We start from the raw sequence: 19,529 nt of genomic DNA, 5'->3' as shown, positions 1-19,529 counted from the left end.
TTCTACTTAATCTGCCTGGATATGGGTTCTGGTGTTTGACTAATTATCTCAACTGATACAGATAGGGATAAGGATATGTGCCTCCTAGGGTTAAAACCCCGTTGACCAATTGATGTAAGAGTCCTCTGAGAAAACAAAAAGCACTTCACGTTACTCAGAGGGTTTGCACTTAATGTATTAATTTTTAGAGGAACACGGGAAAGGGTCTGATTCACTCTATCTTCCTTCCTTCTTCCAGAAACCTCTTTGTTTATTATTTTTCATTTATTGTCAGGGTCAAAGTTCATGGTTAAACAGAGGAATCACAAGGATAAAGATGAGAGTGCATTATAAATATTCCAGCAGGGAGGCTTGTGGGGAAAGCGGCCTTGCTGGGTCTTGTCCACGTGCTGCCGTGTCTCCTATTGTTACAAGGAGGGATGACATCAGCCTGTGTATCATTTGTCTGATGAGTCTGTGTGTGTACGTGTGTGCGTGTGTACGCACGCGCGGGTGCATGTCTGGCTGCAGATCAAGTGATCAGTTTCCAGGCTTTCCAGGATTGTCCAGATTTGAGATGTTTTGTCCTTATTTGTCAGTCCATTTCGGGGCCAGAGTTTTTGGTTTAGACCACGTAGGCTCTGTTCCTCAAGGTCATAAAGCCCCTGCCCAGGATGTGGTAAGGAGGGAAAAATGAGCAAAGCCTCCCCAGGGAATCTTCTCCCCATCAATTGCTGGAAATGCATGTTTGACTCAGTTCTCAGTGCTTCAAAGCTGAAAGGAGGGAAAGAGGCTATTTGCTGGCTTCCAGCATCCCCCTCTACTCCTGCACCCCTCAGCAGGGTAGGGGAGAGGTGGGGGGGTGGGAGGTCCAGACAGACTGGTAACAGCCCCCTGGCGTGATTTCCAGGCTGTCCGTTCCAATCAGCCACCCGTGTTGGCTGCCTGAAGCCTGGTTTGGCTTTGCTCTGGCCCTAACCCTAACCCTTTCCACCCTGAACGAGGAGCAGGGGTCTGCAGAGGCCGGGAGAGGGAGCCTGTGAGTCATGTTCACCCTTGGCGGCTCCCATCAGGGTGTAAACAGAGGGGAGGCAAGAGAAGACAGAGTGGCCACATCCTGAAGGGCAACTGGGGTAGGAAGGGGCACCAGGAGAAGGGGGGAGGGCGACACAGGGTTTGGGGTGTTGGGGAGGAGGCCACTGGATGTAAACATCTTCGATTCCAGAATTTGTCCCAGGTCCCTGGAGGGGTCTCTGACCCTCTGCATACAGGTGGCATTTTCCCTCCTATAGGACCTCCTGACTTTTCTAATGAGGGAGCCTGTGGCCATGAGGCCCTGTTCTTTCTCTTTCCCTTATGAAGCCCTAACTTCATGTGGCTTTCAGAAGGGAAAGTGCACACAGGGGGAACACACAGCTGTGCCTGTTTCTGGAAATGCCCGCCTGTCCACTCCGCAGTAAGCTCGGGAGGCCCTCAGGGAGGAAGAGGTGACAAGAGATTCCTCCTTCCCAGGACAAGAGGAATGGGGTCTGGGAAGAGGTCTGCCAGGACGTGGCCTGGGCCTCTGCAGCCCCTCAAGTGGAGACCTTTGTTCTGTAAGGGCAGGTCCTGGGGGCAGAGAAAGGCCTAAGGTGAGAGATAGTCTCAATTCGTGTTGGTTCGATACTCTTCTGTCACATAATCAGGGTCTCAAAATAAGTCAGGGCTTCTTTGACACAGAGTCCCGTTTCTCTGGCCCAAAGTTGCTGTAGGTCACAGGACAAGGGCTGGGGGTGGGGGGAGGGCAGGCGGCCCTGGGCCACCAAGCTGGGTTTTGTGAACTTGTCCCAGCTCATCTTTTTCACTTGTCACCCCCTCTCCCTGGCATAGTCCTCCTTCCACAGTCACACGAGGATATATATTCACCCTTCCACAAATCAGATGGAGAGGACCCAAGGGACAGACCTCCTTCTGTATAGGACTCTGGTCTCTGGCATTCCTGAAAGGCTGTGTTGAACCCTTCTACTACCCGAGAGCTCACTGCCTCACAAGGGACCTCACTCCTCTTTGGGACAACTGTAGATGTTAGAAGCTACCTTCCTTTGCTCAGACATCCAGCTACCTCCTGGAATCTCTCTCCTATTGGTTTGAGTTGGCCAGACTTTTGGTAAAATCCTCCCTCTACCTGACGGAGCTTTAGAAGTTCCAAGGTCCGTTCTCATGTATCCCTTAAGACTTCCTCTCCAGATTAAGATGCACTTGGCTCTCTGTCCTCAATGGCCTCATTCCCCCACATTTCCCTCCCCCCTGCTCCCCCGCCCCGTGCTGGAGGTTCCTTTGCTGTCAGCACCCCAACTCCCTTAGCACCTGGGGGCCGGAGGGAGCGGGCCACACCTGGCAGGGCTCCACGGAATATCCACCTGGCCAGGACTAGCGGAGATTTTACTCACATGGGTTTAGGAGCCCGCAGGGGTCAAGGCGTATTGGACCCATTCCCTACCTCTCCTCCCTGTTTACCTACAGCCTTCAGTGGACATAGACTCCCAGACTGAGGACCCAGTGAGCCCAGGATACCTGAGCTGAGTGAAATCTTGATGAGTACCTGGCCTCATATTTCTTGCACTGGGCTGTGCTGACCCCCAAAGCCCTCAGCCATGAGCTTGGGCCTCTCAAAGCTACAGGGTAGCTGGGGAACGTTCTGACTTTACTAGAAGATTCTGGGGGTGGGGGAGGGAAGACAAGTAATGTAACTGGTAAGTAGTTCAAAATGATATTTTTATATTAAGACAAATGCATATATATTACGTGATAGAATGTAGATGCACGAATTTCGAAGCCACAACCCGCAACTGAAGAATTTTACACTATGAGAAGGGAGCTTCAGGCAATTTTTTTAGAGTTCAGTCCCCATTCCTCAAGTGACTGACCCCCGCTGCTGAAAGGCGTTTGGGTGGAAAACTTGGAGATGCTCTGGTGTACTTACACCCCTTTGGTATTAGAGGTGAGCAACGTGAGGACCAGAGTAGGGAAGGGATTAGCCTGAGGACACACTGTGCAGAGGAGTCTGGAAACCCACATTTGTTCTTTCCTCTGTACGGAGAAATGCTGCATTTGGTTTACAAGGATGCTGACCATGGGACACCTGGGTGGCTCAGTCCGCTAAGCGTCTGCCTTCGGCTCAGGTCATGATCCCAGGGTCCTGGGATCGAGCCCGGCATCGGGCTCCCTGCTCTGCGGGAAGCCTGCTTCTCCCTCTGCCTGCCGCTCCCCCTGCTTGTGCTCTCTCTCTCTCACTGACAAATAAATAAATAAAATCTTTTTTTTTTTTTTTAAGATTTTGTTTATTTATTTGACACAGAGAGAGAGACACAGCGAGAGAGGGAACACAAGCAGGGGGAGTGGGAGAGGGAGAAGCAGGCTTCCCGCCGAGCAGGGAGCCCGATGCGGGGCTGGATCCCAGGACCCTGGGATCATGACCTGAGCCGAAGGCAGACGCTTAACGACTGAGCCACCCAGGCGCCCCAATAAATAAAATCTTAAAAAAAAAAAAGAAAAAAAGAATGCTGACCATGGCAAGAAAGGGGATTGCAAGCAGGAAAGGGGCTCTGGGCTCTTTACTCAGAAAGTCCGCGCTCTGGGTTCTGAGCAAAGTTGACCCCGTTCAACGGCCATGCTTACCTCTTTGAGGATCTCGTGTTCCCTGGGAAAGAGGCTGTGGTGAGAAGGGAAGAGAAGTCGGGCTCCATTGCCAGGAAACGAGAGAAGCCAAGTGCACAGGGAGGCCGCCGTGGACGCCACGGTGGGGAACTCAGCGGCCTGGCGGTGCTAAAGGGGTCAGCAAGCCCGCGACTTCCGGGGGCTCACACGCCACAGGCTGCGCCTGCGCATGCGCACGGGCGCGCAGAGGCGCGCGCGCGCGCGCATGCGCACACGCACAAGTTTGCACTCAGGCTCGCGGATGTCCCCAAGCTTGTGATCGCACGGTGCCTCACGCATCTGAGAGGCAGGACACGCTGAGGAGTTCAGCTCTGGCGTCCCCACCCCGGGAACCACCCCTGACACCTGAAAGGAGCACTGGAACGAGGAAGTCAGCCTGAACCAGGAAACTGAATAAGCATAGCTCCTCGCCACACTGGCCTTCAAGTGTAGGGGTCAAAGGTTTGTGTTTTTTGCAAGGATGTCTTGGACATTATCGTAAGCCCGTGACACCGGCTCGTCAAATCCTTTTTGCGGTGAACACCTAGCCATTGACTTGTTGCTGGTCACCTCTCACAGAAGTGCAACTCTCAATAATTTAATCAAGTCAATTCATACTGTTTAATAAATAGGCCAGAAAATTAGCTGAGCGTTTTTCTCGGCGGGGTGCGGCGTGCGACCAAAGTTATGGAAGATTGTCCTTTGAATCACTAAGGCAAACTCTGTTGTGTCATTTTACATAAAGAATTCACATTAAAAAAAAAGTTATAAATAGGAAAAAATTCCAAAGTTTTCCCACAGACAGGGAAATTGAGACACCAAAGGAAAAAAAGAAAAGGAAAAAAAAGAAAAACAAAGAAAAGAAACAAAACACAAGCACCCCTGCCCCCCACAACCCATTTGCGTCAGGTTCTTCTCCAACATACAGTACTCAAGATCTTTGGATATTTTACAATGTATGACTCCAAACTGCAGCCGAGAGAAAACAAAAAGAAGTAACGAGTCGTCTGAAAAACTGAGTTTATAAGAAGTCATTACCTTTACAAAATAAAAACAAAAGCCCCAACACCACTGGATTCCAATTTGTTCATTTTTCCTTGTTTTCTTCTAAAGTTTGGGTCAGCCCCAATCCCTTGGCTGATGGGGGGGAAGCATGGGGATGTCGGTGGATGGGTCCCAGAAGCGAGTGTCAGAAACGGAGCTGGGAATCTAAGAGGCGGCTGCCCAGGAAGATGGCATCTGAAGACAAAAGGGTGTCAGAAGCAGTTCCCTCTGATTGGAATGGCATTTGGGGGAGTGAGGAGTCAGGGTTCTCTTCTGGGAAGCTGCGAGGGGGACAGAGTCTGTGGTCTTCTCTGGCCTTTTTGTTTTTTGTGTTTGCTCAGGCAGAAGCCAAGGCGATAAGAAGAGCCGAAGTCTCGTGTCCACAGCTCCTGGATTGGGGACACAGGCCCTGGGTAATCCATGCAGATGAACCCTCCCACTGTCGGGGCTGCTGAGAAACAAAGGCCAACTCAGCAAGAGAAGGGGGACAGGGGCAGGAAAGGGGAGAGAAGAACAGGAAGGCGCTGGGCCAGCAAAGCGGTCTTCCTTCTCAGAACTTGCTACAAACTCAGGAACCAGGGAGAGTGTGCGTGCCGCCCTAACTCCCAGAGCCCTTCAAACCCATAATGGAGCCAAGATTCTGTTTCCCACCACCAAGGGAAGTCAAACACCCCAGCTTCCTCCCCAAGGGATGAGGGGGGAGGTTGAGGGTGCTCAAATACAGTAAAGGGGGCAATCCCCAGAGATACCAAAGCCCCTAGAAACCCACAACAAACATCAACCCTGGGTAACCAGGTGTTTTGTCTGTTTCCAGGAATCAGGGTAGAGGGGGGCAGTCATCAGGTGTTAAGAGGTGGTTCCCATCCCTTCTGTATTGGCCCCAGGGGTCCCAAGAGACTTTGTACAGCCCTGGAGGAGGTGTGTGGAGGTGGGGTAAATGCTTAAAGAGTCATCCCCAGGGCCCTGACACAGTGGCCTGCTTGCCTAGAGAGGTGGGGAGTACCTGGAGTTCCCCAAAGCTGCCTGTGGACAAGCCACACCTCAGCTCTTCTCTGTCACCCCTGTCTAGTTTGGCCACATTTCTCACCTGTGCTAACATAGAGGGGGACGTGATTAAACCAAATCCGGTAAGACATGTTTTCAATAGGACTTTAGGAGTGCAAAGCTCCCACCTTCTCAAGAATTCTTTGTGGAGGGACAGGTGTGTAGATGTGTGTATGTGTGTGGGTGGGTTTGGGAGGGGAAACTAAATTAGCAGCCCCCCTTTGTAGCAGGGTAGAGAGGACTGACCTGTCCGAGTTTACAGCACAGGGAGGGAAAAATGGGCCCGGATTCCAGGAGCCCTCCCTCCCAATAGGGCATTTCCCAGAAGGATCCCAGGATGGCTGGAGACTAGAAAAATGACCCAGCAGAGACGGGTCAGTAGAGACTCTGCCATAGGGCTGCAGCTAGGTGAGGATGCCTGCCCCAAGCCCTATGGGTAGGCCTCAGCCCTGCTCCATCCGGTGTGCCTCTGGCCAAGCTCCCTTCCTCCATCTAGCCCCACACAGCTCCAAAGTGCTCCTGGGCACCCAGGGTGTGGCCTCCTCTGTGGCACAGGCCCCTGTGAGTTTCTGTGTGACAGCCAGAGCGACAGACAGGTGGAGGCCAGGCCCCGGGCTCCAGGCCCTTTGGGAGGAGATGTCCATCTCAGACACCTGCAAAAGGGAGGCAGGAGGCCATAGGAGGCCTGGGAAATACCACCGTTGCTGATAATATTTTTTCATGTTTCTTTTGTGTTTCAAAGAACAAGTTCAGACCCACTGGGTGGGGCAGGGGAGGCCTGGTGGGAGAGGGGACAGGGCCGCCTGACTGGGGTTGACGAGGACCAGCCTAGTTGTTGGCTTCAGACATGGAGGCCACGTGGTTGAGGCCGGCGAGCCCCGGGAGGCCCGCCAGGCCGGCGGCCCACGGGTCGGGCAGCGGGAAGTAGGGCCGCGCGGCCGCCACGTTCTCGGCCAGCGCGAAGGCCAACAGGCCCCCCGCGTTCCTCTCGGCCTCCAGCTGCGCGCGCCCAAACAGCTTCATCTGCGTCTCCTCGAACTGCCGCTCGAGCTCCTGCAGGCTCAGCGCGCCCTTGGGCGCCGCCAGGAAGTGCTTGGCGGGGCTGGGGCCCGGGAGGCACACGGCCGCCCCGCCCAGGTGGCCGCCCACCTCGCCCAGCGCGGGCGGCATCACGAAGGCCGCCTTCTCGGGCGCCGGGCCGCCGGGCCCGAAGAGCAGGCTGGCGGCCCTCCAGGCGGCGGGCTTGCGGCCGCGCCGGGGCCGGGCCATGCGGCAGCTCTGGCGCTTGATGTGGCGGTGCAGGTGGTCGGAGCGCGTGAAACTCTTGTAGCAGAACTCGCACTGGTAGGGCCGCACGCCCGTGTGGATGCGCATGTGGTTCTTGAGGTCGTAGTTGTGCACGAACTTGGCGTTGCAGTGGATGCACAGGTAGGGCCGCTCCCCCGTGTGCTTCCGCATGTGGATCTTCAGTTTGTCCTGCCTGCAATGCAGAGCCTGGAGTCAGTCCCCTTACTGAACGCCAGCAGCCACCCCTAAGCCTCTTCCCCCTTACTCCGGAACCTGCTAGAGCTGGCTGCGGCTGTGGTGTCCAAGTCCAGAAAGGGGACCCACGCTGGGATTTCCTTGCACCCCCTGCCTCGCTCCAAACAGGTGGGGCTACTCACGTGGATTAGAGGGCTGGAGAAGGAGCAGTGTCTGGAAAGGCTTCCTTCACTCCTGAAACTCGGTTTACTCATTCGCTCAGAATCATGAAGCACCTCTCTATCAGAGGCTTGTCTCAGACTGGAAAATGGGCTCCCTGGGGACACTTCTCCCCACAAGTCAGCAGTCTGTCCTTTGCCCCTGCATGGTGTGACAACCTCTGATACTGGGTCGCACCTTAATTTCGTGCCCACTGTCTCCAAGCAACAGTTCTCCCTCCTATTGGTCCTGCGCTTTTGCCCAGAGGCCCAGGTGCCATCCTGGCCCTTGGGCTGTTGAGCTCTCTGTCCTCAGCACTAATCTGGGAGGCTACGGAAGCCGGGCACACCTTGTTCAAGTCTCCTGCACTGTGGTTTCTTATCCCAAGCTGTGGGCTCTCCTCTTTGTCTGCAGAGAATCCCAGGGTTTACAAAAGAGCCAGGTGCGACAAGAATGTAGCCTAATCTAGGGCAAAGCTTTTCAGGATTTAAGTGCTATTATTCAGAGGGAAGGTATGGTGTAAAGGTGGGGCTCCCATTGGGGTTCGGGAGCCCCTGCTCCAGCTGCAGACCCACCACTAACATGCTGAATGACGGTGGGCAAGTTACTTAACATCTCTGCACTGAGCTGAATTTAGCATTAGACATTAGTTCCTATTACCCAGGGCTGATGGAGAATCTGGGTTTGTGTCAAATAGATTCAGTACACCTCCTGGTGATCTTGAAAAGAAAACTGACATCACAGGGTTGTCTTTCTAAAGACTGAGTGCTGCACAAGCCGGCTAACGGAGCCTTCCAGCCTGGCTGAAGTGCAGTCAGGTGGGCTGTAAGAACTCGTCTCACGGTCCTTCTGTAGCCTTCCCCAGCCAGGCCTGGCAGGCCAACAAGCTCTGTGTCCTCCTACATCCTCCCCGCAGGTGTGGCTCGGGTGGAGCATCTGCCTGTAATTTTTGGCTCGGGTTTGAGGTCGGAGCAGATGAGGAGCCCAGGCATCCGCCCTAAAACGGCCAGATTTAAACCATGCTCAATATAACCCCAGGACCGCAGGAGCAGGTCCCGGTCTCCTGCTGTCTCCCGGCCGCTAGAGGTCTCACTGGCTCTCATTTTTGGACTGGTTCCCCAGGGGTGGGGCAGGAGAGAAAAGGACATTCTCCTGTACACTGGCAGGGACCAGGGGAGGAGGACCAGGGAGGACAGAGCCACCCCTTCCACCTGTGCTCCCAGCAGGAAGGCACAAGGGCACCTGGGAGATAGAGATGGGGGTGGGAAGCGGGACAGGCAGGGAGAAGGAGGTGAATGCTGCTGTCTGAAGCTGGCAGATGTCTCCACACACCAGACCCTCCTCTCGTCCCCACTCCCTGTCCCTTCCCCTCCCACAACCCACCTGCTGCGCCCAGGCTGCGTAGCACCCTGCTGTGACATCCCACGTTCCCTTCCCCAGCCAGCATGCTGCCCTTATGGTATCTATAACCCACATTTCATCCGGCCGACTGGGGGTTTGAACAGGAAGCCGTCTTAGCGAGCATCTGGGCTAGTGGGTCTCAAACTTGACCCTGCATAAGAAGGGCCCTCAGGGCTTGATGAAGCAGCACTCTGGGCCCCACTCCCAGAGATTCTGATTTGGGAGGTTGCGGGGGGGGGGGGGGGCAGAGAATTTGCATTCTTAACAAGTTGCAACTGCTGCTGCTGCTAGTCCAAGCACCACCTGAAGAACCACCTTTGCTGGAGGGAAAACTGGGGTCCCGGGAGGGAAACTCACCAAGGTCACCCAGAGGAGTAATGGCAGAGCTGAGCCTAGAATTCAGGCCTCGTTCTTCACCATTTTAGGAGTGGGGTGCATGGTACCATTTATACCTCAAGAGCTAAAGGCCAATTTAGTCGTGAGGGATAAGTCTTGGGATTCCACCCATTCACCAAGGCTCTCAGGGAAGTGCGGGAGCTAGCTGGTCATTGGCTGTAGGACTTGTGTCCTCCCCAGGGCCTGGTGGAGGGTTCGGTGCAGAGTCCGCACTGGGCCGTTAAGTATATTACCTCATTTAATCCTTCCATGACCTGGTAAGGTGGATATTTTTCAAAGTCACTGTTGTACAAAATTAATAGTATTGATGTTGAGGGTCACCCTCAAATAATGGACAATGCAAATGGTAAATCTTCAGATATTCAGGGCCTACTATAAATATCTATCACTTCTCCCAAGCTTTTCATTAGAGCATCCAAAATAAGGCACATTTTAACAGCACTTAACTGAAGTGTGTAAGAAGTGCTGAGAAGGTGACTATCACTTCTTTTTATTGAGCACCTGCTATGGGCAGATGAATACACCATTTCAATGACCCTGGAAGGTTGTTATGCAGAGGCAAGTTGTGATGTAGGGATGGGGCCGCCATTAGGGGTCTGGGAGTCCCTGCTGCAGCTGTGGACCCACCACTAACTTGCTGTGTGACCTTAAGCAAGGTACTAAACCTCTCTGTGCAGAAATGAATCAAGGGCCACACATCAGTTCCTATTATCTAGGACTGATGAGAGAATCTGGGTTCGTATGAACTAGATTCAATGTACCTAGAATAATTTCCTCACTTAGAGGATGAGCTGAGGCTCAGTGAAGTCAAGCAGCTTTCCCAAACGTATCCAGCCATGAGGGGCAAGGAGGCCTGGGGAGCCTGCTGGGGTATGATTTCTTTGCAAGCTATTCTGAGGTTGAGAAAGGTAGATTTTCAAACAGGGGACTCCCAGCCCGCGGCCTATCAGGGCAGGAAGTGCAGACCAGAACAATCAGAGCATTTGTAGCCAGCTTTCTGCCTCTGGGGCCAGAAGACTGGGGCATGTGTGGGAGGAGCTCAGCCCTGGGCAGGAGCCCGCTGTCCCAAATGGTGACTTTTGTTTTGTGGGAGCAGTGGGGAGGCTTAGTAGAGCTGCAAAGCCCATGATAAAATTTAGAGATCATCTAGTCTACCAGGATCACATTAATATGTTCTGATTCACAGTCTGAGTCAGTGGGCTGGGTCACCTGCATTATTTGCTGGGACTTTGAAAATACTGATTTCATTCAACCCCTTAACTCTCAAGATAAGGAAGGCAAAGACAGAGAGGGAATGGCTTTCTAAGGTCACACCTCCTCCTCATTCCTGTGACGACCTGTGCATGTGGATATAATGTGCAGGTGCATTGGGAGAGCCAGGCCCAAGGCCAGGCACGCTGCAAGAACTGGACTAGGCCCTTAAGTGCCCTGGGCCTCAGTTTCCTGACCTCTAAAACGGGGGGCTGGGCCGCACCATTTTGACCTCTGGTGTTCTGTGAGTGTTTGCATCTGGGGAATGGGCTTATACTGAATCTCCTTCTAGCTAGTTGGCTTCATATATTATGGCTCTTCTACACCCGCTTCCTCACGAATCTGATTTGTTTGTGTAGGGGCATAAGTTTAGTTGGAAAGTGTTCTAGCTTGAATTTCAGGAGCTGAGCTCTTGGTCACTTCCATTTGGGACTGGAGGTCTGGTGGTCCCACTAAAAATCTCCTGAGGCTGCCCCTGTCTGATGGCCAATGTGCTAACTTACTCCTTGGCATGGCTTGCAAGGCCCTTACAAGCTAACCCTTCCAGTTACTAAATGAGTAAGTTCGGGGGAACCCCGGTGACTATAGTTAACAATACTGCAATAATTGTATACTCGAAAGCTGCTAGGAGAGTAGATCTGAAGTGTTCTTGCCACACACACACAAAATGTAACCATCTGAGGTGATGGATATGTCAATGTGCGCACCACCACGTTACTGTGGTATCGTAACATTGTAGACCTTAACCTTCTATGTTGTAAGTCAGTTATATCTCAATAGAGCTGGGAAAAAAAGATCACCGGTCTACTTGCTCGCCCCCCTCCCCGGAGTACTGCCCCCACACACCACACGGATATGCTGTTCCCCTAGTGGGCCATGCTCTGGTCACCTCTGTGTCTTTGAACACCCGGTGGCGTGAGCTGGACTTCCAGCCATCCCTCCCTCCAGTGCAGAGCCTGCCATATTATGAAATGGATGCTTGGTAAACCCTGCTCCTTCCATTTCTGTGCAGATCTTGTGTTTGGACACCGGTGTGCCATCTCTGGGGTCCCACCAGAGGTCCAAACCCAGATGTCAGCGTGCGTGCTCCTTCCTCCCCTGCCGTGAACCCTCTTTCGGGGCCCCCTCCTCCCTGCACCGCTTTCTCAGTTTACTTTGGCAAACTGCACTGCCTGAAATGTCTCCCACTCCCAACTCACCACCCCCACCCTTCAAGGTCACATTCAAGGGCAAGCCTCTACAAACCTCTCCCTGTCCACCCAGGTCTTGTCCTTGGCCCTCACCTTCTGGAGCCCCTGGGACCTGAATACTGCCCCTCAGGCTAGGTCACTGGAGGGGCAAGGAGGGAGCAACAGAAAAGAATGTGTCAGCCTCAGCTTCTCCTGCCCCGTGGTGTCGGCACTGTCCCCGCCCCCCTGGCAGGACGTGAGCTCTGGGAGCCAAGCCTTTCCGTCTGCACTGTCTGTGGCCCCTGCTCAACCACATGGGCACTCTCAGCGGATGGAAACACTGCTCAGAGGCCGCCTTTGCGGCTCTGTTTTCCGTGCATGTCATTTCCAGGGCAGGGGCCATCACACATGCTGTTCCCCTTAGCTGCCCCGCATCCCTGCAGAGCCACCGCCTTGTCCCCAGCCCCTGCAGCCCTGTCTCGTCAGAAGCCTGGGCAGCACGATGTTGCAGGGGAGCCCACCCACGGGCAGGGAGCACTGGCCCCAGCTGCTGCAGATAAGGAACCAAGGCTCTCAGTATGAATCATTAGCAGGGGTCGGGTGCTGGCTGTGCACCAGGCAGTTACGCCCTATCTCACCGAAGCCCATGGAGTTGGTGTTGCCATCCTCGTCATGAGGAAATGGGGATAGAGAGGCTGCAGTACTGTGTCCGTAGCTTCCCTGATATTGGGCAATGTATGGATGGAGTTATGGGCTTGGGAGCAACCATAGGAAACACCTGCTCCAAGCCCCACACATTACACATGGGAACCTGAGGCTCGGGGCGGGGGGGCGGGGCGGGGGGAGGCCAAGGTCACATCTCCCGTTAGAGGCAGAACCAGGCCCTGAACCTGGGGTTCCTGATTACCACTCCAGTGCTCTTTCCAAGGCGCCAGAGCCCGCTGAGAAACGGAGCCCCCATCCCCCCCACCCCCATTCAGCAGCACTTAGCGGGTCCCGGGCACCCTCGCTCAGTCCGCGGCACCGAAGCTACTCGACCTGCTTTGATGAGAACCTGTCGGACGCTTTTGTATTCTGCGTGGTTGGTACACCACACGGAGCGTGCCGTGGGGCTCATGGTGGCTTTGCCGGCTGACCCATGACCTGCTGGTGCAGGATCAGTTCTCAGAAGCCCCGGGCTCCAACTCCAGTGTGCTCTGGCTCGCCCTGACCCCCTTGTCTGCCAGCCCCTTCCTTGACCCTGCCCTGGGGACCAGCCCAGACCACGTGCACCCAAGCCTTGATCTGCATTCCCCCTTCCAGCCCAGAGAGCTCGTTGTCATGGGAAAGCTGTGCCAGTCCTTCTGAGCTCGTTCTGCCGAGTGAAGGAAAGGGCCGCGGGGTCTCGCCTGGCGTCCCCAGCCTCCACGAGGGCTCCCAGTCCCGATATGCTTCCCCAGCACCATCCGCCCACACTTCTTGGTAACCTGACTGTCTGAGACAAACCCTCTTCCTGGTGCCACTGCTAATGTCATTGCATTATCTTAATAAGGTCCCCAGGGCTGCCAGGAGTGGGAGGGCTAAAAGGAAAATACTGGAAAAAGGCAGCACCCAGGCTCCTGGCCTGGTCTGGAGAGCAGACCACTGCGGGCGTGTGGAGGAACCAGCATGGGGCTCATGCCGGCGGCAGGTGTCGGAAGCGAAGCCCTGCGGCCTTTATGGAACGGTGGCAGGAGGCCCGGTGGAGCCTGGTGAGGTCACAGCTGGCCAGAGAGTGATGCTCAGGGTGAGAGGCACAGGCAGAAGGACTCCAAGTGATTGTAGGACAGCGTGGGACAAAAGGAACATAGTCTGGTTGAGGCCTCTGAGGCCCTGCCTGGGGCTCCAGGGGAGTCTCATATCTGGAACAATCAGTGGAAAGACAACGGTCCCCAGGGCTGGTTGAAATGGAGCGCCGTCTCCGAGGTGAGGGTCTGACGCCAAGGAAGAGACAACACCATGGTGGGGGAGGCCTTCCCCTCTCTTCTTGGAGAACCATAGAATGAGAGCTTTAGGGGCAGAATGGGCTGTGTGGGAGGGATGCCCGATCCTTCCACCACTGCTGCTGCTGAAGCCGTCAGGAATGATGTTCCCATGAGGCGTGGACATTCTGGGAGTTGGCATCTGAGGAGCCTGGGCCAAAGGGCCACTTTGCAGGAGGAGGGTGGGCCGCTCCACCATCCCTTGGGGTGATGGGAGGTGGGGTCAGCATCAAGGGGAAGGGAAAGGAGGCCTGACCAGAGAGCGGAGCTCAGCCGTGTTTAAGGAAAGAGAGGGAAAATAGTGTCGAAGAGGAGGAGTCGAGGGCGGCCGGTCCAGGCTCCCTCAGACCCTGGCGGGCCAGGTGCCCAGGAGCAGCTTGGCCTTGCAAGGGAGGCTGGGAATTCTGGGCCAAAGAGGCAGCAACGGCTTCAAGGGGCTGCTGAAGTGCCTCCATCTGGGGAGGGAGGGAAGGTGTTGTGGGAGGTGGTGCAGGAAGTCAGCCACCAAGAAGGTCCCCGTGGAGGGGCTGCTAGAGGACTTGACTACAGGGAGAAGCTGCAGGCCAGGGGACAGAGAAGAAGCCTTGCAGGGCAGCTCCGGGAGGGGGCAGGAGGGAAGCATGGAGCCGGCTCTAGCGAAGAATGGGACAGGGAGGGCGGTCAGGCACAGCCCATGGTACGAAATCAAGTCCCCAGGGTCCCTTGTGTGAGGAGACCAGGAAAATGTCCAAGCTCCCCCCACTCTGGGGTGCCTCTGTTCTGGGAAGGGGGGCCCCAAGAGCAACTCCGATCTTTCTCAGCAGGGTCCAAGTCCAGTGGGAGCTGGGTGAGGGGAGGTGCTGACGGAGGCGGGAACGGGGCTGCTTCAGGGGGCCCAGAGAAGAGCAGAAGTGGACCCGAGGGAGGGCAGGGCAGACGCACAGCCGGAACCGCCCCACGGCTGATCTGGCTGGGAGGGCTGGTGAGGCTGCAGGCACAGTGGCCCCCTAAGTGATCATCAGGAATGTGCTGGGAGGGAGGGTTCTGGAATGCAGCCCTCCTATACAACCCAGCCTCCTGACCCGAACCAGGAGGCCTCCTCAGAGAATGTTCTCGTGTCAGGAGGGCAAGAAGTCTGTCTGCAGTGACTGACCAAGTTTAACACTTTCCCTAGGGAAGGCAGGGCCACAGACTGGCGTGGCCTGCGCAGAAGGCTGTGTGTGTGGGAAAGGCCCAGAGGGGAGGGCCAGAGAGGGAAGGGACTTGGGGTGCTGGGCAGGCTTGCTGTGTGGCATGCTGAGATGTGCATCCCCCGAAGCCACAGAGCCGAAGCGCCCCTGAAGGGGAGAGGTGTCCCGGAGTCAGCCCTGTGTGAAGGGAACAGGCATGGCAAATTGGGGATGTGGACCCCGGATGGCAGGAAGGGGGTGTTTTGGCTGACTTGGGGCCTGGCTTTGTTGGATCTGGCCTGTGAAGGGTGTCCTTGTCTTTGAAGTCATTCCCAGGGGACTGGGCTGGGAGTCACAGGCCGGAGATGGGTGAACGGTACTCGAATGTGGATTGTGCCCTAGTTTATCTCCCCAATACCATCTCCGTGCTTTTGTCACACGTCATCCAGGTGTTCTAGCCTGGCCTGTGGAGCTAAGGTGAATTCAGGAGAAGGCGGTGGTGGTGGTGGCGGCGGGGTAAGGGGGGGTGATTAGAGTGGCAGGGCCATTCGTGAGGGATATCCCAGGGGAGGTGAGTCCCAGGAACTTTGGGTCCAGCTGCTGTGTGGCGATAACAGGAGCAGAGTGCCCTGAGGTCAGCACTGTGGGGGAGCAGGGGGTGCACCTGGGGTACGTGGGGCCCTGCCCCTCTGCCCCTGCAGACTCGCCTGTACTGTCAGCCCAAAGCATCTGGGAGAGATTCTGTTTGGGGTTTCCCTCTCAGAAGCAGCTGTGTGGGGACCCCAAGGCCACCTGGGAAACAGTCAGTATCGTCCTTCAAAACAGTCACCAAAGGAGCTTGCAGGACTCTGTCCGCCATGCCGCTGTCGCTTAAATAGATTGCTGATACCCTTCGCTGGAAACTTCAAATAGAGTTTTGAAGCTACCCAAGAGAGTGGGTCTCATTACTTTATAAGACTCATCTAATTTTCCCCCCGAAAACTACTGTCCCTGATTTGCTATTATTCAACTTGGCTCAAAAAAAAAAAAAAAGTCACTTTCTCCTCAAAGGCCAAAGTTGAGGCCCCCTGAGGAAGATCAAAGCAACGAGCCCCCAGCAGTTCCCAAAGAGGAATCTCCAAGAGGATCTGGGGTAACAGCGGCACCCTTGGCACAAATGTGGGTCTCCAGGGGAGTTCTTTGCCAGGGACGGGGGCAGTGTGGGGAAAGGACCTAGTCTGGTGAGTCATGGTCACGGGGCAGCTGTCCACCAGGGTCTGTCCACATCCGATCCACAGAAATGACCGAGCCCTGAGGCAACGCCACTCACCAGAAGTTTCTCCACTGCCGAAGTGGCTGGGAGGGTCAGCCTCACACCAGTGACCGCCACATAGCACCAACAGACCATATTTTCCCAAAACGAGGGCCAGCAAAATCAAGCAGGGAACACATCTGAGCCCCCAGCATCCCACCAATCAATTTCGAACCCAAAAGTTGCAGTGTAGAGAAGGTATGTAACACACCTTTGCTGAATGGCACAGGGTCTGTGAAAGGTGAAAGGTTTGTCATGTCCTGATTGCAAATTTCAAATTCTATAACCGCATAAAGTTAACCCTTTTCCTAACATGGAGAGTCAGCGGGGAGAACATAAAGAGAGGCTTATCCTTTAGATGGGATCTGGGAGAGGACTGAAAGGACTACAGGGTCTCTGTGGTCTCCTGGTCACAGATTTTGCTGTCACACAAGTCCCAGCTCTGGCATTTTCCTCTCCATGTGCTTACAGGTGGCCAACTTGCCACAGGGAAGTGGACTGATCATCTGCAAACAGAGGCCACGAAGCCTCCCCATCTTCCCAGGGCGTGGTTGTGGTGACGGTCTCTGCAGTATGCCTAGGACAGCTCCTGGCATGCCGAGCATGCGCCAAGCAAAATAAAGAGGTGGCACTCCATTGGGGAGCTTCCACCTGGGGAAGGGGAGAGGGAGGTCAAGCAATCAAGGAGCCGAGGCCCCTCACTTCTGACTTACCCAGAACAGCTCTGCTCTCAACTGTGTTATATCTTGGCCTCCCACCTCATACTGTATTTCAGAAAATATTTTAGCTCTTAAAACGAGTTTGGAAATCCCCGCACCAGGTAAAGCCTAGTGTGCCTTCTAGCAAATACACTTGACATGTGTCTCGGATCCAGGTGGGACTCCGCCGAACGGAGTGAACGGAGATAAGGAGGGTCTCCTGTCTCTATCCCAGCCCTCCGTGCCCCGCTCTGACCCTCCCGACCCCCCTCCGCCCCCCACCCGCTCAGGCCCCTCACCTGAGGGCAGTAATACGCACCTGGTGAAGCGGACCTCACAGATATTGCACATGTATGGCTTCTCCCCGGTGTGGGTCCTCATGTGCCGAGGCAGCTTCCCGGCCCCCATGATGACTTTGTGGCAGATGGGGCACTGCTGGGAGGCCTTGGGTTTCAGCTTGCGCTCCTCCACCAGCGGCCAGGGCGGGAAGAGGCCCCCCAGGTGGGTGGCACTCAGGAAGTTGAGATAGGCACCGTAGTCACTCTCCGCCTTGATGGGGCCCAACGGCCCCCCAGGAAGGTCGGGGAACATGTCCTTGAAGAAGTCGCTAGGGAAGGGGGGTGGTGGGGGTGGGGGCAGCTCCTCCTTCTCCTCCTCCTTAATCTTCCGGTTCTTGATGACCAGGTCTAGTGGCCCACTGTCCATGGGCTGCTCGGGCAGCTGGGCGAAGGCACCGAAGTCCCCTGGCCAGAGGTGCGGGAAGAAGTCAGGGGCGAACGGAGATAAGGAGGGTCTCCTGTCAGTGATGTTGGCCTTGGGGTACAGATTCTCCCTCAGCAGAGATTCGATGGAGAAGTCCCGGATCACGCCCAGATGCCCGGGGCCGCCAGCCTGGAAGGAGTCAGGGAAGTCCCTGGGTGTGTCCGAGTAGGCCTTCTCTGTGAGGTGGTCCGTCTTGGAAGGGCTTTGGTGGCAGTCGATGTCCTGGGGGTCAGGCAAGTTTTCTTGATCGGCAAAGTCCTCCGTGTCGTCCTCCTCGTCCTCCTCCTCGTCCTCCTCCTCGTCCTCCTCATCCTCCTCGTCCTCGTCCTCCTCGTCATCGTCGTCGTCCTCCTTGTCGTCCTCCTCCCCGCCGTCCCCACTGGGCTCCATGATCTCCAGACACACGTTCACGATGCACTGGATCTCCAGCATCCTGGCGGCGTTGAGGATGTGCTTGACGTTGGAGGCGGTGATGGTGAGCGTGGAGGTGTAGGCGAAGTCCAGGATGGCTGCCAGGGCCTCGGGCTGGACGAAGTCGATCTCATAGACGTACGGCTGGCTGGCTAGCGCGCCGGCCGTGAACAGCTTTTTGAAGTACTTGCTGCAGGCCGCCAGGACGGAGCGGTGGGTACGGTACTCCTGCTCCTGAACCACCAGGAGCACGTCGCAGAGCAGGCCGTCATGCCTCTGCTCGTTCAGGCTGCACAGGACCTCACTGCTGTGGTTGGGGAAGGGAATGCCGATGAGCTCGTCGATGCCATTGGCCATGGTCTCAGCCAGAGCCCTGCAGGGACACACGGAGAGGAGACCGGGGTTAGAGGCGTCGTCCGGGAGGGGAGTCCAGGCGCTGGGGTCCCCCCTGGGAAGCCAGGCTGGTGGGTGGGCTGGCCACAGCACCTCTGCCTTTGCTTAGGGTCTCCCCCTCCACCAGGAGGGTGGCCCTCCTCCCTCTCGGCTTTGCCAAACCCCACCTGCAGTTCAGAGCCCAGCTGGCCAGCCAGGCTTTTCACTGTCCAATGCGCGGGCTCTCTCCTGGGACCCCGAAAGCTCTCGCAGTTAGGCTTCTCACTGGGCAGCTGGTATATGCCATGCCGCCAAGGCTGTGGAAGCTTCTCGAAAGCACGTTTTCACTGAATTCCACTTGATTAACGTGAAGCTGCGAAACACGAGAATGGACAGCCACGTGAACCTCAACCTCTCTGTGTGCTATGGGGATGGCGTCCACCACTTACCCACACGACATCCGTGGGTCAAGGGCTACGGGGGGACAGTTCTCTCACCTCTCAGGGCTCCTGCTGGGAAAATGCTCTGGTTTTTTTCCCTCAAAACCTCTGACTCAGGTAATGGATGAACATCTTGATCCTATTGGCTCCTGTTAGAAGCGGAGCTGGGGTGCGTCCCCTCACCATTTATGTTGAAGTCTTAACCCTCAGTATCTCAGAATGTGACTGTATTTGGAGGTAAGTCCTTTAAGGAGGTGATTAAAGTTACAACGAGGTCATATGAGTGAGCCCTCACCTGGTCTGACTGGTATCCTTGTAGCAGGAGAGGAGACCACAGACACACATGGAGGGACCACCCCATGAAGACACAGCGAGAAAACAAGTCGAGAGAGAGGCCTCAGAAGAAACCAAACCCACAGACACCTTGACCTTGGACCTCCAGCCTCCAGAACCAGGAGAAAATCGATCTCTGTTGTTGGAGCCCCCCTGGGTTTTCCTGCTTTGTTATGGCAGCCTGAGCATGGACACAGCCACTAGGAATCTGAAAACCGATTTTGTGGCCCATTTTCAGGATGGGAATGGGGGCATTATGGCCTCTGTTTTGCCTTCTGGACCTTCCTTCTGGCTTCATCTTAGTTGATGAAGTTTCTCTTCTTTTGCCCATCTTGGTCTTTTTTTTCTTTTAAATACTGACCTCTTATATATGTATATCTGTGAGCTGTTTCAGGTATAAATACACATTTAAATTCCGCATTAAATTCTAGTACA

General features: G+C 55.3%; 1 protein-coding gene across 5 annotated transcripts in view; it reads right to left on the bottom strand.

The window, feature by feature from the left end:
• Positions 1-4,251: 4,251 nt before the first annotated feature.
• The window catches only part of ZBTB7C (zinc finger and BTB domain containing 7C), a 346,189-nt gene continuing 330,911 nt past the window's right edge, over positions 4,252-19,529 (bottom strand). For 3 of the 5 annotated variants that reach the window (XM_054510304.2, XM_045886758.3, XM_064577636.1), the window contains 2 exons: positions 17,096-18,322; positions 4,252-7,222 (listed from right to left, as the gene is read on the bottom strand). In XM_054510304.2, the coding sequence (XP_054366279.1) occupies positions 6,571-7,222; positions 17,096-18,306 (1,863 nt within the window). In that variant the 5' untranslated portion in view covers positions 18,307-18,322 and the 3' untranslated portion in view covers positions 4,252-6,570. Of the gene's footprint in view, positions 7,223-17,095; positions 18,323-18,509; positions 18,695-19,529 lie in introns of all 5 variants that reach the window. The other 2 variants (XM_064577635.1, XM_054510305.2) reach the window with 1 other exon arrangement.

The sequence above is a fragment of the Mirounga angustirostris genome, unplaced genomic scaffold (genome assembly GCF_029215605.1).
Source record: "Mirounga angustirostris isolate CCGP_5_RB_7025 unplaced genomic scaffold, mMirAng1.0.hap1 SCAF_14, whole genome shotgun sequence".
In the NCBI taxonomy this organism is placed as follows: domain Eukaryota; kingdom Metazoa; phylum Chordata; class Mammalia; order Carnivora; family Phocidae; genus Mirounga; species Mirounga angustirostris.
Note: the sequence above shows the minus strand (reverse complement) of the source record. Positions and strands in the feature narration are given on the sequence as shown.